Raw genomic sequence first — 25,169 nt, forward strand, 5'->3', positions numbered from 1 at the left:
ATCTTTTCTTTCCAATATCATTCAAGATAATTGTTTAAAGCTTTGTTTTTTATAAAAATTACTAAAAGTTCAACAATAACAAACAGTACTTTTATTTGTTTAGCTATATCATAGGCAAAAAGGTATGGGGGTAGTCTAAGCTCAGAATTTTAATTTGGAATGTTCTATGGAAAAAATATATTCTGGGTTCCCAAGCAACCATTTTTAAACCTACATTTTAGAATCTGTTCTTTATTTTTATTTTTTTAATTTTTAATTTTTGTGGCTACAAAGAAGGTGTAAATATTTATGGGGGTACATGAGCTATTTTGATAAAGGCATATAATGTATAATGATCACATCAGGGTACATTTACTCTTTGTGTTACAAACAGTCCAGTAATACTTTTCTACTTATTTTTAAAAGTATAATTAAATTGTTATTGACTATAGTCACCCTGTTGTGCTATCAAATACTAGATCTTACTCATTTTCTCTAACTACTTTTTGTACCCATTAACCATCACCAACTCCCCCTCCCTATTATCCTTCCCAGCCTCTGGTAACCATCCTTCTATTCTCTATCTCCAAGGGTTCAATTGTTTTAATTTTTAGCGCCCACAAATAAATGAGAACATGCAAATAGAATCTGTGCTTTAGTATGTGAGATTTAACATTTTTGCTAGTATGTTATTTTGGCTCAGGTTTGTAATTATTAAATTGTTTCATGGCTTTACAGGGGTCTAAATTATGGATAATAATGGAATACCTGGGTGGTGGTTCAGCACTGGATCTTGTAAGTATTTTAAAATAATTACACACAGATGCAAATGTGTGCATAGGCACATACCTTAATTTTTTAAATTGAAGATTAATGGCTTTTGGGTACGCTAAGTGGTTGCTTTAGTTAATATGTTCAAATTAAATTATTTTTTCATGACCACTACCTTATGTAGGTACAGATGTATTGTACATTTGAACATGTTGCTGGCATTCTAAGACTATATAAGAAATGCAAATAGCTTAATAAAATAAAGTCTCCCAAATTAGAAGGGGATGTGTGTATCCATTGCTGTCAAAGTTTGACTTTTGCAAGCTTATCCCTGAAAAAAACTGAGTTTTCTTAGATTTTTAAAACATATGTAATTGAGATAACTGTCACTAAAAGTGATTTTTATGAACTGAATGTTTGTGTCCCCCCAAAATTCATGTGTGGAAATCCTAACCCCCAATGTGATGGTATTAGGAGGTGGGGACCTTGGGACCTAATTAAGTCATGAAGGTGAGTTCTCATGAATGAAATTAGTACCCTTATAAAAGAGGCCCCAGAGAGCTCTCTGACTTTCTTTCCACCACGAGAGGGTGCAGTGAGAAGAAGGCTTTCTGGAAACCAGGAAGAGTGCCTTTACCAGACTCGAATCTGCCAGCCCCTTGATCTTGGACTTCTTTCCCAGTCTCCAGAACTGTGAGAAATAAATATTATTTAAGCCACCCAGTCTGTGGTATCCTGTTATAGCACCTGAATTGACTAAGATAGTGGTACTAGGGTTCTAAACAAGGTAGGCCTACAGATCCAGTTCTTCACAGAGTTCTCTCTGCCCCTCTATAGATTATTTGGAAATGTGATGGCATTTTGGGTTGTCACAATGACTTAGAAGTGCTCCTGCCATTTTAGTGGTCATGGATCAGAATGCTAAAATCCTGCAGTGTGCAGGAAAATTCAACCCAATGAAGATGCATTCACACACAGAATGCCTTTGAGAAACACTGGTTGTTCCCCAATTTAGTGTGATCCTATCAGTGTTGAGTTTCTTTCCCTTCCTTAAAAATCTTTATTAATATGATACTATGTTTAAAATTCAGTATGACTTATGAGAGGCAACTTAGTGTAATAGAATGACCACTGGGCTGGCCTAGGGTGTTTGAGGTTATAGGTCTGGCTCTGTGCCTGTGAACCAGGCACAAACTTCCTGGACGTAGGTGTTCTATAAAACAAAGAAGTTGCACTAAGTTATTTCTAAGTTCCCTTCCATCTTTTATATGATTTTTTTATTTGCATGTTTCTGCCTTAGAAATTATAGAGTATTCTGTTTCTAAGAAAGTGTTTTGATTAAAATAATCAAGTAATATTTTAATTCTTATTTTTTTAGGTGCAGATGAGTTTTTCTAACTGAAAGTGATTAAATATTTTTAAAAGGCTTTAACCTTGACTGCCAGTAACTCAAAGTTTCAAATAATTTTATGAACAGCAATGACTATAAGAGATTTTCTTTCCTTTAGGCAGAACCATATTTAAACCATTCTAAAGAAATGGTAATTAAACTTGATGGAGAGCCTCATCTACTACTAGGAATTCATGTCAGTTTAATCAGTTGCTGAATTTGGTAATCTTTCCTTGTGTCTAATCTAATTCTTATATCTTAAAGCCTGAGTTCGTTTTTTTTTTCTCTCCTCTCTAGTGAGAGAACACCACTGATGTTTCTTTGTGTAATAATCCTTCATGCATATGGAGTCAGGCTTCATTCTCCTCTTGAAGTTAAATGATCTCATTTCTATTTGTCTTGTCACAGAGTCGTATTATTCAATAGTTTTTTCATTAGCTCTACAAGAAGCCTCTCAATTGTTTCATGATCCTCCTTCCATTTTTCGAATATTAAGAGCCCTTTCCAAATTTATCAGTTGTCTTATCTGGTCCCTCAGGGTGCTCACCATGTCTCTTCCCCGTTTTGGAAGCACTGGCAAAGCTAGGCCACTCTGTTCAACAGGATCACTGATAGCAATGTTAAGCAGTGAACACTGGCCTAACCCCAATCAACGACCCAAATCTGTGTCCCCTAGTAGTAGTTTGGTCAGTTTTATGAAATCTCCAAGTTAAATGATTGTGAGATCTTAATCTCATCCTGCTATTCTGAACTCTACTTAATAAAACAAATAGCCATTAATAACAGTTTCAATGAATGAAAAATGTTGTTAGTACTGTATTGGTTAAGAATCAAAAGCCCTAGGTCATAAACCCAGCGCTAACAATGACTGCCTGGCAAATATTGGGCAGCCCTTTAGCCTCTTTGTGTCTTAATTTATTCACATGTTAAATGAAGAAATTGAATCAGTAATCTCTAATTTTGTGTTCTTAGCTCTAAAATTCAATAATATTGTGATTTAATTAGAAAACTCATTTAACTAGACTTTACAGGGAGAGCAGATAATGAGAAAAGGTGCTATTCCTTTTTCATGTATATTCCTGTACAAATAAATGCTATCATTTGGGGGAATCTAAGACAGGATTAGGTGTAGAGGAAGGCTCTGCTACTAAGAACAAGAGGAAATAAGAGGGATGTTTAGCGGAAAGTGTTTCTCAAATTAAACTGGTGCCTGGTACCTAACTAATGGAATAACATAAGATTACAACTTGTCATTTATGTCAACATTATACAGTGTCTACCTTGAGTCACTCCCATTCTTGAAAAACAATTTATTGTATGTGAGCAGACTTTGAGTATATTGCACATCATTTTATTGAGTTTATTATGCTCCACTTCTTTCCAAAAAGAATCGTGGTGGCTTGCAACAAAAACACATGTAATAAGATGACTAGAATAAAACATGAGCCCCAAGAAAAAAGAAACAATATGCTAACCATAAGAGAAGGCATAAAATAGCAGACTGCATTAGGGACTGGCTGGAAGTTAAAGTGTGATGAAGATCCATGAGCTCACAAATGTACAGTCTTCGAAAGAGTCAAGGTCCCTCTCCTGCATATTCTCACTTGACAACAGAGGCAAATTACACAAGGCAAGTACACTGCCCTGGGACAGAGATATTATCTGTTAGAGACATGGCAAGGTCTTCAGTTATTGGAGAAAAGTTCAAATGGAGAAGTCTCCTTGCCACAGAGTCTTTCTTCCCATCCTCCTCTAGCACCCAGTTAATTGAGATTTCACTTTTATTGAATTTTAACATGAACCTAAAATATAGCAGGTAAGCTCATGAATCTTTAGGATCCCCTTTTTGTTGTTTTTACTTAAATATTTTTAAAAACTTCTGTATTAGGCAATATACTGGCTTATTTATGTTACTTTTAGATGTCCTTCAGAATGATAGCTAGTAGGCATTACATTAATCTTGCCCAATCACTTAAAATAACCAAGGATATACCTCCTCTGGCCTTGCCAATGTCCTATGATCAGATGATACTAATTACTGATCTTAAGTAGTGTGACGTTTGTCCTTCAGTTATTTTGTAGTACCTCAGAAGTTCATTGCCAGCCATTAATAAAATAGTATGCCATTTTCACCCTTTCTGGAAGACTTTAGAAACTATTTTAATCACTACTGTTTGAATAGAAACTTTGGGGTGGAAGTTGATAGATTTGAAAGTAAATAGATAATGTTACCTGGGAAAGGGACCTATTGAATTACAGACATCCCTGGAGTATACTATATACCCAGACCACAGTTAATATTAGATGGTGAGACCAAAGTATGAGTTCTATTTTAAGCTGTTAAATTTCAACATGAAAGTGCCCTTTATTCAGCATAAATATGGCATTCATGAAAGATGAAATACACAAGGTGCCAAAGAGCTGTGGATCCCTCCCAGTGTGAGGCAGAGTGGGCAGTGTTTGATTTTCACCACCTCTTCCCTCCTTCCAGAAGCAAACAGAACTCTACCTCGGCTCTGACTTTAGATTCCCACCCTTTCCTGTAATAATATTGTACAGTCCACTGTTTGTGCTTTATGAGGTACCAGAATTTTAAAATAACCATTTATTTTAAAGAGGGATTTTCAGATATTCCATTACAAGTTCTCCTGAAACCTAATCATTGCTTTCCTTGTATTCCAGTTGGAACTATTGGCTTTGGTACAGGGATGGGGAAATAAAGGGATATGTGTTACATTTATTTGAAAAACATTATCCCTCCATGATTTAATTTTTTTACCATCATAGTCTGAATAGTTTAATTATTATATTCTTGGCTAAATTTACAATTTGAGTTTAAAAAAGGCTATTCTTTACCATATTATTAAAATACATAAATGCTGATTGATATGATCAAATAGTTGCTGTGGAAATCTTATGGATTCTCTGACCTAAAAATCAGTTTCGTGTCAATATGTAGCAACTTTTTCACAGCAATTGCCTGAATTTAAGTAGCTGATTTCTCTTTTTTTTCCATCTAAAGAAAAGATAGTTGGTTCTGTCATTATGTTAGCATATTTGTTCCATCTTTGATGTAAATATTCAGGAACCTCAGAATTTGAAGCCTAGTATATAGGTAAAAGGGCTCGTATTATCTTTCATTAAATTGAATCATTAAAAAACCTGTCCAGCCCTTTGACTGAACTCTTTTGCTTTCTTCCTTCACATTTTACATTTTTCCTTCCTTGTTTAGATATTGGTTTGATAAACAGAGCGGCATCATGTGTCTAAGTGATTTCTTCATTTCAAAGATACCAATTTTGAATTTTATGTTTCCAAACTTTTACACATGTGTGTATGTGTGTGTGTGTGTGTTTTTCCCCTTAAGCTTCGAGCTGGTCCATTTGATGAGTTCCAGATTGCTACCATGCTAAAGGAAATTTTAAAAGGTCTGGACTATCTGCATTCAGAAAAGAAAATTCACCGAGACATAAAAGGTATACAAAAGTCTAATATGAACCTGAGAAAAATAGAAGCATTCTGAGCAAGCTGAGTTTTTTTTTTTTCTTTTCTTTTTTTCCTCCTAGCTGCCAATGTCTTGCTCTCAGAACAAGGAGATGTTAAACTTGCTGATTTTGGAGTTGCTGGTCAGCTGACGGATACACAGATTAAAAGAAATACCTTTGTGGGAACTCCATTTTGGATGGCTCCTGAAGTTATTCAACAGTCAGCTTATGACTCAAAAGTAAAGTATTACCTGTACAAACTGTTTTGAGCTTGTTAATAAATTAATATATGGCACACTATCCTAGTTAATACACTGCCTTATTTTTCCTTGTTTCACAAGTGTTTCTTAAGCTAGAGTTATGTCATATTTTGCTGCTTAATCATAAATTCCCTCGCAGCTAACTAATATTTGGACCCTATTCACTTCAATGGCTTTTCATCCCACGTGGAATATAATCCTAAGTCCTTTCTGTGACATATAAAGCTCTACACAATCTGGCCATTATCTGCCTCTCCAGTCTTATCTCCTACCACTCTCTTCTAGATTATTCATCCACAGTGGCCTCGTGGTTGTTCCTCAAACATAGCAAGTACACCCTGGCCTCAGGACCTTTGCACCTGCCCTTTCCTCTGTCTGAAAAAACCTTCTTCCCACAATCAGGTCTTTGCTTAAACATCACCTACACAGGGAAGTCTTCCCTGGGCATCTTATGTAAATTTGCAACACCCTTGTCCCCATGATTCATTATTTTCTTACTATGCTTTGTTATTTTCTTCACAGAAGTTAGCACCATCTGGCACCATATTATTTATTTATTTATTGTCCTTCTTAATAGAATGTAAGCCCCTTAAGAGCAGGGATTTTTGTCTGGCTTATACACCACTGAAATCCTCCATTCCGAGAAGGGTACCTGGCAGAAAGTATAGAATTCATTATGTTTTACATAAATGAATTCTATTAATAAAAATTTATTAACACCACATTTTCTTGAGAGACAAGTACTGTATAGCCATTAGGTTCTGCAGACTATTTTGTGGTAGTATATTGGAATGGAGTTTCAAGGTGATATACATATATATGCATATATATATATATATATATATATTTTTTTTTTTTTCCTTTTACCTTAGGCTGACATTTGGTCATTGGGAATTACTGCTATTGAACTAGCCAAGGGAGAGCCACCTAACTCCGATATGCATCCAATGAGAGTTCTGTTTCTTATTCCCAAAAACAATCCTCCAACTCTTGTTGGAGACTTTACTAAGTCTTTTAAGGAGTTTATTGATGCTTGCCTGAACAAAGATCCATCATTTGTGAGTATATATTGCTATTATTACTATTTGTTTTCTATTATTAGATCTACTTATAGCAAAGACAGCTTTTCCTGCAATAGGGAATACAGTGCATGTGAGAATTGTCTAAGATCCATCCAGGAACCTGGTTCGTCCTTCTGTATTGCTATTTCTATTGAGTTCTTAACCAGATTCTTCATTCTTTTTCTCTTTAACCTTCATTTTTTTTCTTGATCCTCATCTTCCTCCTTATTCTATTCATTATTTCCTCTTTCAGGGGGAAATAAATTTGAGAAATAAAGTTAACTTCGTATTATGTCATTATTAAAGTGTATGTATAAATACAATGATTTTTATTCAACTGTTTTCATTTTTCATGAAAAGTTATATTTGGGTTTAACTATTTTTTTTTTTTTTTTTGAGACGGAGCCTTGCTCTGTTGCCCAGGTTGGAGTGCAGTGGTGCGATTTCGGCTCACTGCAACCTCCATCTCCCATATTCAAGCGATTCTCCTGCCTCAGCCTCCCAAGTAGCTGGGATTACAGGCACCCGCCACCATGCCTGGCTAATTTTTGTATTTTTAGTAGAGATGGGGTTTCACCATGTAGGCAAGGCTGGTCTCAAACTCCTGACCTCTAGTGATCCGCCCTCCTCAGCCTCCCAAAGTGCTGGGATTACAGGCATGAGCCACCGCGCCTGGCCAGGTTTAACTATTTTTATTTGGTGTTTTGAAACTTCAATGTGAAGTTGTATACTTTTCCTAGGCTAGTGAGCTCCATTCATTTACTTGGTGGATTCAATTACAGTTGTTTTACTGTTGTTGAAATAAAGCTGCCTTGTGACTTTTCAAGATGGGAAATACACAAGAGCAGTCCAAACTTGATATAACTATTTTTAAGTTGACGATAAACATTCTCATATTAATAAAATGAAGGCGGAACATCCTCCACAGCACCTGGTGTTTGCATTTAGATGCAATAGACATTGATTTCTGATGGAGAAGGGATTATAAGATATGTGTAGATAATAACAAAATTACAGCCTTGCAAGTTTTCATCAGGTTTTTTCAAATTTACAGTAAATGTGATTAAAGTATTTTAGAACACTACTTTGAAATGTTTTTAAATGTTTACTTTCTAAATACTGTCATGTGTCTCTCTGCTTTTGAGAAGGCCCTGCCTGCCAGTTTGCTGGTGGGTAAGCCACCTGCTGCCCATTGGGCTTTAACAAATTGGGACACCAAAGTAGTAGATTCAATGTGGTTGCCTTGAGCCACTTCAGTAGTAGAATTAGCTATTTTCCTACAGCATTTTAGTTGTTCTTATGTCTACAGACATACCTTTATACCTTTCAGCTTAGTAATTCAAATGATATTTTTAACCATTCCTTGTAATCATAAGAGTTCAACAATTGTCATATGCAGCCTTGATCTTTTTATCCTTAGCGTCCTACAGCAAAAGAACTTCTGAAACACAAATTCATTGTAAAAAATTCAAAGAAGACTTCTTATCTGACTGAACTGATAGATCGTTTTAAGAGATGGAAGGCAGAAGGACACAGTGATGATGAATCTGATTCCGAGGGCTCTGATTCGTATGTACAAATTATTTAATTTTTATCTAGGCAGCCTATTTAAATATTGTATATCTTTTAGCTATGCTCCAGTGTGCTTGTTCTAGCATAAAATATAAACCATATTTTGAAATTTCACCTTAGAAACTGCAAAAATCTTTTTCAATCACAGTCTGTGGAATACAATGAAGTTGGAAACATGTTTTTCTTGGAAGTGAATAGCTCTAGTTTTAAATGGTCTTGGTCTAACCCCTAGTGGATACTTGAGTATATTACAAAATTTTGGAACAGGATTCAGTTAAAGGTGTTATATTAGTTTGCTCAAAGTAATAAGGAGCTGTGTTTTCTCATACTTTGATGGCAACCTGCAAAATCCCTCTAAAGAACTGACCTCCAGGCCTTTCCCACCTCTTGGCCATGTACCAAACCAAGATCAGACTGATACATTTAAATATTCATTTAGGTATGATTTTTATTTCTTGAAAAAGTTGTAGGGTTTTATAACAGCAGCGTTTACATTAAAAATTCAGCCTCTAAGTCCGTCAATTAATTTAGACTAGGAAAGTCTGTATGCTGTGCCAGAATTTAGTCCTCCACCAGCTGAACTGGCACAAAGGCAACACCAAATTTCTTTAGATACTACTCTGAGATTCTTCCATTTATGAGAAATTGCCTAATGTTGGAAAGGGATAAAAAATATCAGAATAATTTGTGCCCTATTCTAATGGGTGTTAGCCTTAGCTTCCCATAAGAGTCACTCATGGAACCTTAAAGCAATCACAAGCCACACCACTGGAGACCCTGATTCAATAAGTGGGGAGTAGTGAGGGACAGGTATTTATTTATGGTAGGAGGTCTCAATGAAGCACACATAGAGTTGAGAACCACTCCACTACTACTCTGTAGTAAAATGTAGTATTCACCTGAAGCTGAGATCAGATGCTTTTTTGCATCATGAGTTTTTAAACATTGGGACAATGATCCCTTTAGATTCTACCTGCATTGATTTGGTATTTTTGCCAAGCTGAATCATTTGGGCACTTATAAAGGTATCTTTGGCAATCTCTTTAGGGAATCTACCAGCAGGGAAAACAATACTCATCCTGAATGGAGCTTTACCACCGTACGAAAGAAGCCTGATCCAAAGAAAGTACAGAATGGGGCAGTATGTATATGGAGACAATTACTTACTCTTCATACAGTTTTTCAAACTATGTAGTGAGATTATAATGGCCGAAAATTATTACCATTGAATACTCCTAAATGCCTGTCTGCCTCACTGTGTTTGTAGTATGCTTCATTTGTCATTAGTTTTGAGCTAATTAAGAAAAGTTAATAGAAGTTATTTAAGTGGCCATATTGGTATTTTTAAAGTGCATTTCACCTGGAGATACATAAGCCCAGGGAATCACAGGTATCTATTGTACTCCCAGAAGTTAGAGGACTCCTGGATGATAAATGGGAATGAATGATAGGAAGAAAGCTTAGAGACTTGCCTTGCATACAATCTTTTGTTTTCAGTGGGGGATTCAAATTAGTTCGTATTTGTTAAAGAATAAGAAAATCATGACACTTAATTTCACGTGTATAATCTATATTATTTGTTCAAAGGAGCAAGATCTTGTGCAAACCCTGAGTTGCTTGTCTATGATAATCACACCTGCATTTGCTGAAGTAAGTACAGATTAATTAGCCTTGGATATCTGTTTTAAGTAGTATAATATTTTAAATGTTTTAACTATTACTCTTTCTCAGCTTAAACAGCAGGACGAGAATAACGCTAGCAGGAATCAGGCGATTGAAGAACTCGAGAAAAGTATTGCTGTGGCTGAAGCCACCTGTCCTGGCATCACAGATAAAATGGTGAAGAAACTAATTGAAAAATTTCAAAAGTAAGTTGGAAATGTCATTTTAAAAATTATTTTGCATTTTCTGTTGTATGTTAATTTATGATGCAATGTAATTCCTTTGATTCAACCATTCCAATTATTCCTAACAAAGTCACCTTTTAATACATAGTTGTATACTTAAAAATAGTTTTTGTTTGTTGTCTATCTTAAACATTAGCTTTTGGAATGATTATCTTTAGGCATGACAAGGTAGTTTTCCACTGCATGAAATGACCTATTTTTCTTTCTCCACTAGTAAGAGTATAGACAAAAGGTCACTGAGCATATTCTCATTTGAGCTCTTATTAATATAATTGTGGAATGCTTTCTTTCTTGCCACTACCCTCAGAACTGAACAAAACACCACTAGTTGCATAGTTTCCAGTGCTAAAGTGCCTACGTTTGACCTCCATATGAAAAGTTAAGGAAAAGGTAGAGGGACTCAATCCAGACCAAAAAAGGGCTCTTATGTTCAACTTCAGTTTCTATGTTGTCTCTTGAAATATTCATTTGATTTTTTTTGCATTCAAAAAAGTTCTTACATTTAATTTTTAAAAAAATTTTCAACAAGACTTTTGTATGCATGCACACATATACACTCCTTAGCTCAAGCAAGCTATAAGGTGATACTGATTTTAGCCTTGACCCTGCTATATCTCTTCTCAGTGCATCTTTATATTTCTTTGTGTTTGTGATGCCACTGGGATCGAGATGGAACAAACTCTGTGACCTGTGAAATCACACACTCTCAAAGATCTTTCTATCTGATAAGGCTCACTTGTGCTCGCAAACCTAACCCCCTCTTAAAATCCTTATATTTTAATGAAAACCTCCCATTTGAAAACAAATCAATCGGAAGTTGTGAAATCAGATGCAGAAGGGATTTTTTTAACTTGTTTATATTTTAACATCTACATGATGAGATTCAATAGAAACAATGTATCCCTTTTGTGGAATCAGTTTCTTCATTGCAGAGTTCATACAAAAGAGAAATATAAACATGCATAGTTGTACATTGGTTTAAATTTTTAAAAAATTTTATAGGTGTTCAGCAGACGAATCCCCCTAAGAAACTTATTATTGGCTTCTGTTTCATATGGACCCAGAGAGCCCCACCAAACCTACGTCAAGACTAACAATGCTTAACCCATGAGCTCCATGTGCCTTTTGGATCTTTGCAACACTGAAGATTTGGAAGAAGCTATTAAACTATTTTGTGATGGTGTTTATCATTTTATATTTTGAAAGGATTATTTTGTAAGGAATAACTTTTAATACTGTAGTTTCACCTGTATTCTAGTAAATGTCGAGACACCGTTTTGCTTTTAAGTATCCCTATTTCTTAAGTTACTAGGATGAATACCTTTCACATTTTGATCTTTAATTGACTCTACAGTCATGAAACATACAGGTCTTTCAAAGTCATTCTCAATATTCAGCTTTTGTAAATTATCAAGCTTCAAAAAGCTTTTTTTTTTTTTAAAAAAACATGCATATTCTAGAAATGACTATTGGTGGGGAGGTGTAAATAAGTCATACCTTCTTAAAACAGAAAATTTTAGTAAAGTCTTTTAAATGAAACCTGTAAAAGTATTGACTCTTCTACCAAGTTGGTATGATATTCCAGGCAGCTCAATGATTATCACATTTGAGACCCTGTGTTTGAAGCATTTACAATGTACAGCAACAGAGGTACCTCTTGGTGTATAGTATTTACATTCTCTTTCAGGTAGAAAAGGCAATTTTACCCTTATTTAACATGGTTAGAAATTTAAAGCAAGATCATTTACCCAAGGATAGGTGTTTGGTAATGTTGGAGGAGTTAGTCTGGCTTCATGTTTTACATCTTCAACTAAAATCCCATACTATCTGCTTGGATTTGGAGAGCCAAAAAATAAAGCTGATTGTCATGTGATTAAATACCTGATCAACAGGTATGAATATAACTTAAACCAGCATATTTTTGCCTTGGTAATGAATTGTCCTATAAACTATTTATATATTTTTGTTCTTCATAATTATCACTAATAAGCATCAGTTTGTTGTTTTTAAAAGGATATTTAAGTGAGCATTTTCTAGTTCATATGAAAATAACCATAGTACAGGATGATTTCTGTCCACACAAAGGTTAAGTTAGATTGCACAGTTAATTTTCACTTATATTTATGGTACTATTATGTGGGTGATGCCTTTTTCTTTTAAGCCCAGTACATATATTATGCCTGCCTAAGTTCTGAACTGGGGCTATATTTCAGTAGTTGTAGAATTATTGATATTTAGTTTTGGTAGTTAATGTTTAATTGTTTGGATCTGCACAGTTTGGTTTTTGCACAGAAGTCATTTAAAAAAAATCTGAGTAATTGTCAAATATTAAAAGAAAGATATTCTTCCTGTAGGGAATACAGTTTTTAGTCAAAGTGGCCATTACATCCTCTTTTTAATTTACGTAATATAGATACTTGAGAAAGTTGTTGTGGTGTTGTATGCCAAGAAAATTCTTTTCATTGGTGCCTATATTGTAACAATTATTTTTAATGCATTGTATTTTGAAGTAATGGTTCAGTTAAATTTTTCACCTGCTGTGTAACTGAAACGCAATTACAGTGTATAATCTGTAGAAGTCTGGAGATAATTTTGCAACTCATGTTATGGGTTAAATGAATATTTTTGTAAAAGTAAAAGCAACAAATTTATAAATTGATTATTTGAAACTTTACAACACAATTGCATCCCAAATACAAATTGTATTGCTTATTCATTATAGCTATTCGTCCTGTAATCTGTTTCTAGGTGAAGCATACTCCAGTGTCTTGGGGGTTTTGAAAATAAATATTTAAATTTCACAGTCCTCAATGTTTGTTTTCCTTGAGATGGGGGTGTGGTATGGGACTTCAAGGACTCCTTTGTCCTTTATTGTTCAAACACTAAAATCGAAATTTCTGTTGGAAACCAGAAGATACTTTTCACGTTTCATTAAGCATTAATTATAGCTACAGTGAACATCTGTCCTGATTTCCAGGCCTCCTGTCTTGACCAAATTATTAATAAAGTCCCCTTTCACTTGAAAGTGTCCTGGGTTGAACAATAAATTATATGGTCACCCTAATTATTATATTATTAAAAGATCATATACAGATATAAACTTAGTAAAGATTTTTAGAAATTGATATGAGAAATAGCATTAACCTAAAGGAGTTTAAGTTTTTCCTAGAGAAGAGATTGAGGGTGAACATAACATAGCATTAAGGATCTATGGTATTAATATGTATTAATATATTAGTATATTAATTATATAATATTCTAATATTATACTGTTATATTATTAAGCCCAGGTGATTGGGTTTCAATATATTCTTATTATTAGATAGCTATTCTAGACTTGTGAGTTACTGGATATGAGTCCAGAAGCAGACAAGAAAGTGCTAGGATGGAGGAAAGGGGTGGGATAAGGTATATTAAGAGGGATTTTTCTGATGTAAAGTTTAGGAGAGTGAGGAAGCTATTCCATTAGTTTTTTCTCCTTTAAGTTATATATAAAAAATAGCTTGCCTATAGAATTGCCTCCTTTCTTTGAAGTTAGTAGTAACATTATCTTGTAAATATGTTGGACTTTAAAATCAAACAAAATAAACTTCTCAAATAGAATGCTATACCTTCTAGGAGGACCATTAGAGAAATTCTGAATGGGTCAAAAATGGAATTTTGGTTCATTAACTCACCCTGGTATTAGTACCATCCTTTTTTGTTTCAGCTACCCTTCAATTCTACTACTTTTCCTCTCCCTGGCCATACATTTTCACTTGCCTCCTTCCTTTTCCTTGTTCCGTAACTGTCCCTTTCCTCAGTAATAGGCCAGAACCAATCACTTCTGAAATTGATTAAAACAAAAGGAAGAACATAGTTATAATTTATTTTTTAATTACCTGGATTTTCCATCACACTTTATTACAATAACATTCATTTCCTGGCCTGCATACATGCAAGAAACTATGACAAAAAATAAATTCTGGCAGGAAATATTAGATAAACAAACTGACCTGATGATGTTTCTCTTTTACTAGATATAGTAGATAGTTAAGAATATAGAAGTTATAAGTAAAACAACATGATATTTTTATCAGGTTTATGTCTGGCTCTAGAAATTGATTTAATTCATGAATTTCCTAGGTTTAGAATTCTGCCAAGTCCTAGATTAATTCTAAACCTGTATTCTCTTGAGAGGATCTATGCCACCACCTCCTTCCTGAGGCTGTAGGAGGGCCATGCTCCGCTTTTATATGTTATAAAAATGGAAGTCTTTAGCATATTACAAGACCATTTCTACTGGGCCCCACACAAATAGTAAAGACTGAAATATTTGTTCAGTGTTGTTTAAGAGCACAAAGATCAACACAGTCACAATCTACTAAATCACTAAATGCCATTAGAAGCCAATTCCATGTGCCAACCCATACTGTCACCATTCTTCAGCATTGAAGAGCCTGACCTTCACTCACAATGTCCCTATGAGGAAGTATGCAGTGGAGATGACAAATACCTACCTCGCCTTGCCACAGTGCTGGTGAGGAGAGGGCATGTTCTAAAGTCCCTTCAGAGGTAATGGAAGAGTGAAACTCAATAGCTGGATCTTTCGTAAGTTAGGCATCCAAAATGAGATTTCCTTAATACCAATGAATATGTAGTAACCAAGAAAATGGTTTCTACAACTTTCATTATTTTCTGCCTAAGTCGGTAACATGGAACTGGCTTAGAAATGTCCATAGGTTCACACTTTTAAGCTAAAAAGTAATTAAATGATTTTAGTGAAGTCCTGTCTTCAGCAGTTGGTGTGTTGAAATAAGCATCTTCATCTTCTTCATCTAACTGTAGACTACCAGAAGACAGGCGGATTCTGGCCATGGGTGACCTTATTTCTTTGCCATACAAAGCATAGTACTCTGGTTTAAGAATCTCTGATTCAGAATCACTGGATTCACTAGCTACATACCTTTCTGCTGTACTTTGATCCATTAGAACTGCTGGCAACTCCTGCTCTGCAAACATATCCGTAAACAGGTCTGCTTTATGACTGAGAGCAGGACAAGGCCCTAAAGGTCTAAATTCTGACCCAAAAGGAAAACGAATAGTTTTCATGTCTGATTGGCTCTGGGACCTTTTAGGGGTTGGCTCTTGAATGTTATATACAAATGCATCTTCCAAATTTGGGTCTTCCTCTTCTAGACCTACATTGATGTTGCTGCTACCGCTAGTCCTGGCTATAGCTTCTTGGAGTCCTTGCAGGTCTTGCTGAAAGCTCTTCATTCTGATATGCCTTGGGCTTCTTTTGGCTGGCTCCATTGCAGTGGGCTCTACATAGCTATCTGGACTTGTCCGTTCCTCTGCTCTGATTGGGGACCGTCTGGGCACCTGGGGTGGCTTGTCCACATAAAAAAAGACCTGGGGAGGCATAATACCAACCCGCTGATCTGTACAAGGAATATAGGGCACATCCGTGTAAGTTAGCTGCTTTGCTGGACTCACTTTGCTTGTGAGGCCAGAAGATATGCTCATGTGATTACCAGCAAACTTACAGCTTGTTTGGAAGGAGCTTAGAGGACTCCTCTCCGAAAACATGTCTCTGGGATCAGGGTTAGGATTGGGCTCAGTGTTAAAGACAGGGTCCATATAAATGTAAGGGAAAGAGGAACTGCTTTGGGACTGATGTAGCAATGTGGGATCCGCCTCTGGTTTGGAATGCGCCAGCTCAGTTGCAAATGTCACCTCCACTGCAGAGTTCCTCCTCCTACTCTCTAGCACCGGCTCAGATGCGTGCACTCCATTCACATTTTGGTAGTAGCCACCACCATATGCTAGTCTCAAATCTTCCACCTTGAGAGAAAAGACACATTGGTGAAAGAAGGAAAAGGCCATTTGGTTAGGGCTGGGGGAGGGATCTAAAATAGCCTCAAAGTTTGAAAGGTAGTTTTTCATAAAGTCATTTAACAAGATCCATGTTCCATTCTAGAGTAGATAAATATATAAAGGGTAATAACTTCTACTACATCCCAGTGCATGTGTTAAAAAGTACATGTGACACTATTCTTTCTCAATGCCATCCTACTTCCAGACTCTGAGTGTATATACTACAAGCAGTTTGGTTTAATAGCTATATTAGTGAACCAGGAGTCCTGCCTGTTAGTCCTGGCTCTGTCTCTGATTTGCTGTGTGACCTTAGACAAGTCTCCTAACCTTGCTGCTCCAGCCTCCTCCCTATTTTCTGTAAAATGGTGGGAGGAGGGCTATGAATGCTATGAGAGGTTCATATACTAAATGGCTCCTTTCATCATTATGCTTCTGATGCCTTTTGGATAAAAACTGCCAGTGACTTGAAGCCATGAGGGTTTATGAGACCTATAATTATTTTTTTAGGGAGAGTAAAAGAAAAATAATTCACAATTTTCATACTAAAAATGTCAAAGGAAGCCATTGTCTCACAGTTCCAAGGGAACAACACTTTGTCCTTAAGTTACAAAATTACACAGGAAAAATATTCTAAAACTTTAACCCAAGACCTTATACCTTCCTCTACACTTTAAGATTTTCATAGGTAAAAAGATAGAGCTTCCAGTTTTGAAAATTCAAAGCCATTTGGATCTGCATTTTGCAAGATGTTAGCAACACAGGTTGCAATCTGAAGATGTGCCAGTTCTCTCCAGTCTATAAGGTACACACCAGTGGTAGTTTACTAAATGGTCTTCTATTGGCAGGAAAGACCGAGCTGACAGACCTCCCCAGGAAGCTAACCTACTCGAACAGAGTAACCTTTTTACACACCGGGATTCTGGCAGAATCAATTCTTGGAAGCATTTGAAATTTGCACAAATTACATTTATCTAAAGAAGTAGAAATTTTCAGAAACCTTACTTGTTTTGACACATCAGAGAGGAGGTCTGGTGAGGACCTGCACTGTCGTTCATGGTACTGAGATGGGTAATGTTTCCTGAAATCCCCAAGCAGAGAAGTCATTGAAATGACCTTCATGTGAATACCAGGATACATAGAAATCTCCAAATTCAACATAAAATCAACACGAGCAAGAGAAACAAAATCATGTACCTTTCAAATGGCAAGCTCTTCAGCCTCCCTTTTCTCCCATATTCCAAAAGTTGCCTTTGGGTTCGTCCACTATCATAAGGAACAATAAAAATCCTTAGTTCTAGCCATAAACCAATAGGCTACTAAAACTTGAAAGCCTCGTTTATTGTTGAAATCAAAAGACTAGATGAATGACATATGTCATGAGTCTTTGACCATCACAATGATAATACTCACTTATTCAAGGACCAGGCAGAGAACAACCTCAACTACTCAGAACGCAAGTATTTTTTAAAGGCCTCTGAACAGGGTTATATAACAGCTAAAAACTGTGGGCTTTAAAAATAATATACCTGGTCTGGGCACGGTGGCTCACACCTTAATCCCAGCCCTTTGGGAGGCTGAGGCAGGAGGATGACTCGAGCCCAGGAGTTTGAGACCAGCCTGGGCAACATAGTGAGACCTCATCTCTACAAAAATAATAAAAATTACCCGGGCATGGTAGTGCATGCCTGTAGTCCCAATCACTTGGGAGGCTGAGGTGGGAGGATTGCTTGAGCCCGGGAGGCAAGGCTGCAGTGAGCAGAGATCATGCCACTGCACTCCAGCCTGGGCAACACAGCGAGATCCTGTCTCAAATAATAATAACAACAATATATTTTCCTTTAAAGCCTTTTCCTCTACCTCCAAATCGGAGTCAACTGACTGATTTTCCATACTACTTTGAATGAGGTTACTTATCTGGTTTCCCAGTCCACAGCAGAAGAAAAGCAGCTAAATGAACAGTAGAAGAGGATTGTTCTAGTCAGGCATACACTAGCAAAGAAAGTCAGATCACGACCGGGAGAAACATAAAAATCAAAAAGATCACAAGAATTAGCCAGGCACCATGACTCACGCCTGTAATTCGAGCACTATGGGAGGCCGAGGCAGGTGGATTACGAGGTCAGGGGTTCAAGACCAGCCTGGCCAAGATGGTGAAACCTCGTCTCTACCAAAAATACAAAAATTAGCCAGGTGTGGTGGCCCGCCCCTGTAATTCCAGCTACTTGGGAGGCTAAGGCAGAGAATTGCTTGAACCTGGGAGGCGGAGGTTGCAGTGAGCCGAGATTGCGCCACTGCACTCCAGCCTGGGGGACAGAGCAAGACTCCATCTCAAAAACAAAACAAAACAAAGAAACACAAGAATAATAAAGTCTAAAAAGTCTGGACCATTTATCACCTAAGTACAGGGCCTTAACATGCGTCCCCTGCCCTGAGGCCATTATTGCACTACAGCTGCCTGCAAAAGATCATATGTGATGTTTATAATAACTCAGGTCATTAAGAAAAGGGCAAAATATGCTCAGTATCATCTACTGAGAAAGATTCAATCAGAAATATGTAAGTTTTAACAGATCTTAATTTTTACTGGGGTAGGATACCACTCTGAAAAAAATCCTTTATGGGGAAGCTTTTAATCAGAATTTTGTACCTAGCTAAAAGTTTTGAAAACTTCCTCCAACTAATTCCTAGGCCGACGTATTCAAGTAAAGACAAGATCTTAACCCAACCTTGCTTCGATTCCTCCAAAGTGTGACCTGTAGTGAGGATTCTCTAGTGGCATATTGTTCAATCTTCTAAATCTCTTATCCCCTCCAGTGCTTTCTCATGCTAGCTTTTACAACCCAAAGGAGGCTGTTGAGCTTTTTCTTTCCATGGTTTGCATATAAGTTAAATATAAGAGAAACAATGGGTTTATAGAACATGTATTCTCAAACTGCACACATTCACCCATCCTTGCTGAGACTCTGATCCTACCCCTTAGGTAAGGTGCCCCACTCTTCCTCCTTCCTAGTTAGGAAACATTGACTTAATGTGTCATACAGAGAATGAGCAGGAAAGGGTGCAATCTTTGATGTAATTAAAATGGATTCTTTGTTGCTTCTAGAATGTGAACTCCTCCTAAGCCTCCTGTGTTATTGAAAAGAAGCAGTGTTAGCAGTTTGCCTATGTGCATTGTTTAATTACCTATAGCGGAAACTGGAACCCTTGCTGCAGAGTAGGGTTTTGGGCTTTGATTTGGGCTCTTCCGAAAGCCTAAAGAAAGCATGGTACTCCACACAAGTCTTCCAGAAAGCTTTGCAGGCATCTCGGCTGGCCATGGTGAACTCTAAGGTATCCTTGCACAACACCTGTATAAACCAATTTCCATCAAGTAAAAACATCCTTCAAGAATATCAAAGACCTTCAAATCCCAGTGCCTTCCAAACTATTGCTCCATTGGCCCATGCAGCTTCTGATTTTCCACTTGGCTCCCTGTAGGTTTCACACCTACTGAAACCTAATGATTGGCAACCTTGCGAGGAATAGACAGGGCCACTGTTCACAAACAGAGCCTTCTCTAAGAAGCAAATATTGCTTTGCACACTCCCCCCACCTTAAATACCTTTTTTACTCACTCTTCTCTGCTAGAAACATTTTTATGAAGTTGTAAATTTGATTAAAATCATGTCAAAGGGCATCTTTTCAAGGTGAGGAGAAGTTATAAATGACCAACAGGAAACAGGAGGGAGAAGATTTCCTTATAGATGGAAGAGTTTATAAGATGATTACATGTACATAAGTCTGTTGTTTTCTTGAGACAAGGTGTCACTCTGTTGCCCAGGCTGAAGTGCAGTGGCATGATCATCACTCACTATAACCTCGAACTCCTGGGCTCAAGCAATCTTCCTGACTCAGCCTCCTGAATAGCTAGAACTACAGGCATGTGCCACCATACCTGCCTAATTTCTTTGTATTTTTTTTTTTTTGAGATGGGATCTTGCTATGTTGCCCAGGTTGGTCTCAAACTCCTGAACTCAAGTGATCCTTCCACCTCAACCTCTTAAAGCACTGGGATTATGAATGCGAGCCACCACACTCAGCCCATGAGTCTTTTTAGTGTAACAGTTAGAAACACTTTTTCCTCTACAGGTTGTCTTGTTGTACAATGCTCTATATTGCTTATCTAGCATATTCTAATCTTGGATTTCTAGACCTAAAGTTCGAGTTTTCCCCATCTCCTGACACTATATGTACCCCTCACATGGCATGTTTGCAGCCCTGTTTTCAGCAGCCCCATCAACCCACTGCACTGACCCCACTTCTCTCATTCCTTTCCGGGTTCCTGCATGTAACCTCTGGGGCTCTCCATGAGTTTTACACTGAATCCAGTTTCTTGAACTGCTCAGTGAACACTTTTCTATAAGGTCAAGATGCAGAGAATAAAATCCAAACTGCTGGATCTTCAGTAGGTCAAAAATTAGTTGATACACACTTTTTATTTTCTTCATGGTCATAAGAAAATTCCTTTCTAGACTAAGTGGCTCATGCCTGGTAACGTCAGCACTTTGGGAGGCCAAGGTAAGAGGATCACTTGAGGCCAGGAGTTCGAGACCAGCCTGGGCAACATAGTGAGACCTTGTCTCTACAAAATATGTTTTAAAAATTAGCGAAGTGTGGTGGCGCATGCCTGTAGTCCTAGCTACTCAAAAGGCTGAGGGGGGAGGATCACTTGAGCCCAGGTCCTTGAGGCTGCTCTGAGCTATATGTCACCACTTCAATTCAGTGTGGGCAACAGTGTGACTCTGTCTCTAGAACAGAAAAAGAAGAAGATCATTTCTAGTACCTTTGTCTCACCCTTTACTATGCAACCTTGCCCAATAATTGTCTATTTTGCTTACGTGTATACCTGACTCCCACATCCTGCTTGTTTTTGGCATATACTAGGTGTTTAATAATTTTTGCTTAAGGAAAGTAATTGAAGATACTTTATAAAATGGAACAGATAACATCAAATGAATGTGTTCTTAGTCCTAGATCTGGTCACTCCCATTTGACTTATCAAATCCCTAAAAAACAGTTTCCAGGGAGACTTGCCTTTCAGCCCAGTTGCTCCATTTTCCTATTACTTTGTTAATTCTAAACTGCCAATCAGATTTCTTAGTGTTTTGCCTTTAGTAAAAAATGATGAAAACTCTGGTTGATTTCTTTAAAGGCAAAAGAAAAGGCACACCATCACTCAGGGCCAGCCGACTTTTACCATTTATATTCAAACGATTTGCAGAAACAACCAAAAACTTTCCCAGTGAACAAAAAGTAAAGGAATTTATTAGAAAGCTACTTACCAAGATATTGGCATGAAGTTTGATGAGAAAATGCTTTCTCTTAAAACTCAACTTGCGGATTTTAGCCCAGTTAAAAGTATTGATCTTTGTATTTCCCTATAATGAAAAATGTGGCAGATTTCAGAATGTATTAACAAGAGTTGGTTTGTAAGACAGTGCAAACCTGACAGAAAATGCACTTAACGAGAGGGACCACCCTTGACCCATCTCTTGCACAGCTTGATCCTGCTGCACTGGGTAGGAGCTGTGGTCAAAGAAGGCATTTCAGGTGGGATAAAAGGATGCTCTGGAATGCAAGCAAGAAGGGGTATGCCTAGGGAAGTTTTCTAGCCAGCACAGGGAGATCACAAGAGGAAAGGATTACTACAATAGCTTTTCTAATCTCGCCCCTTTCCCATGTTTCCCGATTCATCTGCTAAAAACAATGTCCTCTTTCTCCTGACACCCCAATAGCTCAAACACCTTCAATAGCTCCTCACTGCCCACATCACATCATGGCCATATCTCACTGCCTCATCTATATTGAATATACAACCTTTGTTCCCACTAATTCCAAAACACCCTTTCATCTAACTCTATACCTCTCTCCTGCAGTCTCCTCGTTTTCCTTGCCCACAATGCCTTCCACATAGTCAAGCTTTCTTGCCAGCTCTGACAGACCCTTCTCTAGGCTATTCTGTTTAATTACTGCAGCCTACACCCATTTCCAACTCCTCTAAACTCCCTTGGCTTTCCTGGTCGTCCCAACCAGCTTTGCTTTTTTGCTAGTTTGTTGTTTGTTCAACAGGTAATCTATTCACGTGGTCTGAAAATCAGAGGTATACAAAAAGATATATATATATAGAAAGAAGTCTCACTCCCACCACTGTCACCCCTATTTCTGTCCCCATCTATCCATTCCCTACAGTTAACTATGTTTATTAGTTTGTCATGTATACTTTTCATGCAACTACAAGTAAATACGATTGACCATTTCCCTTTCTGGCTGGTGGTAACACAGGGGTGAGATCACCTTGGGAAAGGACACCCAAGTTTGAGCCAAGCTGAAGGGCTTGAAAGGAAAGAGATTTTACCCGTAACACCAGTACTCCCATGTGAGCAACAGCCAGGTGAATCTGCATCCCTTCACCATCACTGGCGGGGTGAGGCCTGATGCCATACATATCCAGCTTCCTTGCTATGTCCAGTAGCAGAATGTCAGATTCAGCTGGGCTCCTGCCACTGAAAGGGGAAAGAATTTATGAGCCTAATAAATGCCTCAAGAATGACATTTCCACCCTCAGAGCTCCACGAGGAGCTCAGCATTTCATGGAGCCTGAAACTTCTCAGGTTTAAGGACTTGCTCTTAAGAGTCTGTCCCCAACTTTAGTGTTCTCTACTGGGGGAAGCAGGTGCCAGTTGAAAGTACTTACATGTGTTTCTGATGAAAGTGCATGATCTTGCCCTCTAAACAGTCTTGGTTTGGTAAGTACCGAGTTTGTGCCAGATGCTTCCTATCTGTTTCTTCATGAAAGTCTCCCAGTTCTGCTGCATGACAGGAAAAAGACATTTTTCACATTACCTGTGAGGAACTTAGCAATGGATCATCCAGCATACCTTTGTCCTCCATCAAACAGCCCTTTCTTTGCAGCCAATGCAGTCCAAAGCCTCCAACCCCATGCTTTATGTATATTTATGTTTCTATAGGGGTGTGTGTGTTTGGGGGGGAGGCAATTGGCTCTTTTTCAATTCGGAAGCATTTCAGCCTTAGTATAGGAAGTCACAGACCAAGTATAGATCTTAAGGGCTCCAAGATCACAGTTGAACATTTTGTTAGATTTTTCTTGTACCATATTGTATATATGATCTCTCTTACTTTCAATCAGCCACTGGTATCGGTGGAACTATGTCCCCATCCTCTGCCAAGTTCATATGTTGGAGTCCTAATTCCAGTAGCAGAGAATGTGACTATATTTGGAGATAGAGCTTTTAGGAGGTGATTGAGGTGAAACGACTCCATTAAGGCAAGCCTTAAACCAATCTGACTGGTATCCTTATAAGAAGAAGAAATTTGGACACACAGAGAGACACCAGGGATGTGAGTACACAGAAAAAAAGACCAAGTGATAACACAACAAGAAGGCAGCCATCTGCTAGCCAAGGAGAAAGGCCTCAGGAAAAAAAAAAAAAAAAAAAACCTGCTGACAGCTTATCTTGGACGTGAAGCCTCCAGAATTGTGGAACATACATTTCTGGCATTTAAGCCATCCAGTCTCTGGTATTTTGTTATGGCAGCCCTAGCAAACTAATACAGCCATCCAACACCACTCCATTCTGATCATATATTATCAAGAGAGAGGAATATAAATGCCAACTACATTGCAAGCCAATTCATCACTCTGTACATTGGGAGTCTAGTAAATCCCCAGCTATCTGAAATCCCCAATAGGTGAATCATTCTGAAAATCATTCTGGCTTTTCCAAATAGCTAGCAGTTTATCCATGATCATAATTTGCTCTTTTCTAGATGCCTCCAGTTTATTTTTATAAAACATCTATTACAGCACTATGTCTACAAAGGCATTTAGGACTATGTGCCCTTAACCTAAATTGCCTCAGATTGTTTTGATTTTTGGATTCTTTTTTCTTCTTTATAATTTGTATGCCTTTTTCCTCTCTGTCAGATTTATATGAATCACTTCCTGGTCACTGACTTCCCCTGCAGTCAAACTTTAGAATACTTGGTTCTAAAGTGAGACTTCTAATCTAACATAAAATGAGAAAGCAAATATCCAAACCTGTTAGCATTCTATATACTGTAAGAGTAAATAGACTCTCCACGGAATTCTATAGTGCTCTTCTATTGGATAAGATACATGGACAATAGGATACCTATTTTGAGTGCTGGAGGGCTGTTTTTTTTTCTCTTCTTTCTTGGTTTTCCATTTGTGTTTTAGACAGGTGGGTGTATATCTGTATTTCAAAAATCACAATATAATGAAAATCTCCATATAATAAACATTTTTTAAAAGACCAAAGAAATGGCTCATTCATTTATTAATTTTTTTTTACCAATACTGATAAATGTGCAAATCACATTAAAACCTAATAAGGCCCTGATAGTTTCACTGACTAATTCTATCAAATATTCAAAGAAGAAATAAATACCAATTCTTCACAAACTCTCCCAGAAAATAAAGGAGTAGATACTTAGCAACATATTCTATGAGGTCAATATTACCCTGATACCAAAACAGGACAAAAACATCATAAGAAATGAAGACTACAGGTCAACATTCCTCATGAATACAGAGGCAAAAATTCTGAACAAAACACTAGTAACCTGAATTCAGCAGCATATGAAAAGGATTTTACACAATGAGTTGAATTTATCTCAGGATTGCAAGGTCAGTTTGACATATGAAAACCAATGACTATAATACACTATGATAATAGAATAAAGGACAAAAAAACCCCGCACATTATCTTCTCAAGAGATGGAGAAAAAGCATTGCACAAAGTCTAATACCCACTCACAATCAACAAAACAAAACAAAACACTTAACAAACAAGGAATATACCAAA

At 37.3% G+C, this 25,169-nt stretch overlaps 2 protein-coding genes across 8 annotated transcripts in view; one reads left to right on the top strand and one right to left on the bottom strand.

Moving 5' to 3' along the window:
• Positions 1-13,231, top strand: part of STK26 (serine/threonine kinase 26) — a 52,709-nt gene extending 39,478 nt beyond the window's left edge. For 3 of the 6 annotated variants that reach the window (XM_055267818.2, XM_063635274.1, XM_055267819.2), the window contains 9 exons: positions 718-774; positions 5,508-5,616; positions 5,707-5,864; positions 6,758-6,943; positions 8,367-8,515; positions 9,566-9,659; positions 10,106-10,168; positions 10,250-10,386; positions 11,428-13,231. In XM_055267818.2, coding sequence (XP_055123793.1) covers positions 718-774; positions 5,508-5,616; positions 5,707-5,864; positions 6,758-6,943; positions 8,367-8,515; positions 9,566-9,659; positions 10,106-10,168; positions 10,250-10,386; positions 11,428-11,452 — 978 coding nt within the window. In that variant the 3' untranslated portion in view covers positions 11,453-13,231. The remainder of the gene's footprint in view (positions 1-717; positions 775-5,507; positions 5,617-5,706; positions 5,865-6,757; positions 6,944-8,366; positions 8,516-9,565; positions 9,660-10,105; positions 10,169-10,249; positions 10,387-11,427) is intronic. The other 3 variants (XM_063635272.1, XM_063635271.1, XM_063635273.1) reach the window with 3 other exon arrangements.
• Positions 13,232-14,283: 1,052 nt separating this feature from the next.
• Positions 14,284-25,169, bottom strand: part of FRMD7 (FERM domain containing 7) — a 50,602-nt gene continuing 39,716 nt past the window's right edge. For both annotated transcript variants that reach the window (XM_055268819.2, XM_055268818.2), the window contains exons 6-12: positions 23,018-23,132; positions 22,679-22,826; positions 21,606-21,701; positions 19,468-19,631; positions 17,479-17,547; positions 17,287-17,362; positions 14,284-16,251 (exon numbers count right to left, since the gene is read on the bottom strand). In XM_055268819.2, coding sequence (XP_055124794.1) covers positions 15,157-16,251; positions 17,287-17,362; positions 17,479-17,547; positions 19,468-19,631; positions 21,606-21,701; positions 22,679-22,826; positions 23,018-23,132 — 1,763 coding nt within the window. In that variant the 3' untranslated portion in view covers positions 14,284-15,156. The remainder of the gene's footprint in view (positions 16,252-17,286; positions 17,363-17,478; positions 17,548-19,467; positions 19,632-21,605; positions 21,702-22,678; positions 22,827-23,017; positions 23,133-25,169) is intronic.

The sequence above is a fragment of the Symphalangus syndactylus genome, chromosome X, assembly GCF_028878055.3.
Source record: "Symphalangus syndactylus isolate Jambi chromosome X, NHGRI_mSymSyn1-v2.1_pri, whole genome shotgun sequence".
In the NCBI taxonomy this organism is placed as follows: domain Eukaryota; kingdom Metazoa; phylum Chordata; class Mammalia; order Primates; family Hylobatidae; genus Symphalangus; species Symphalangus syndactylus.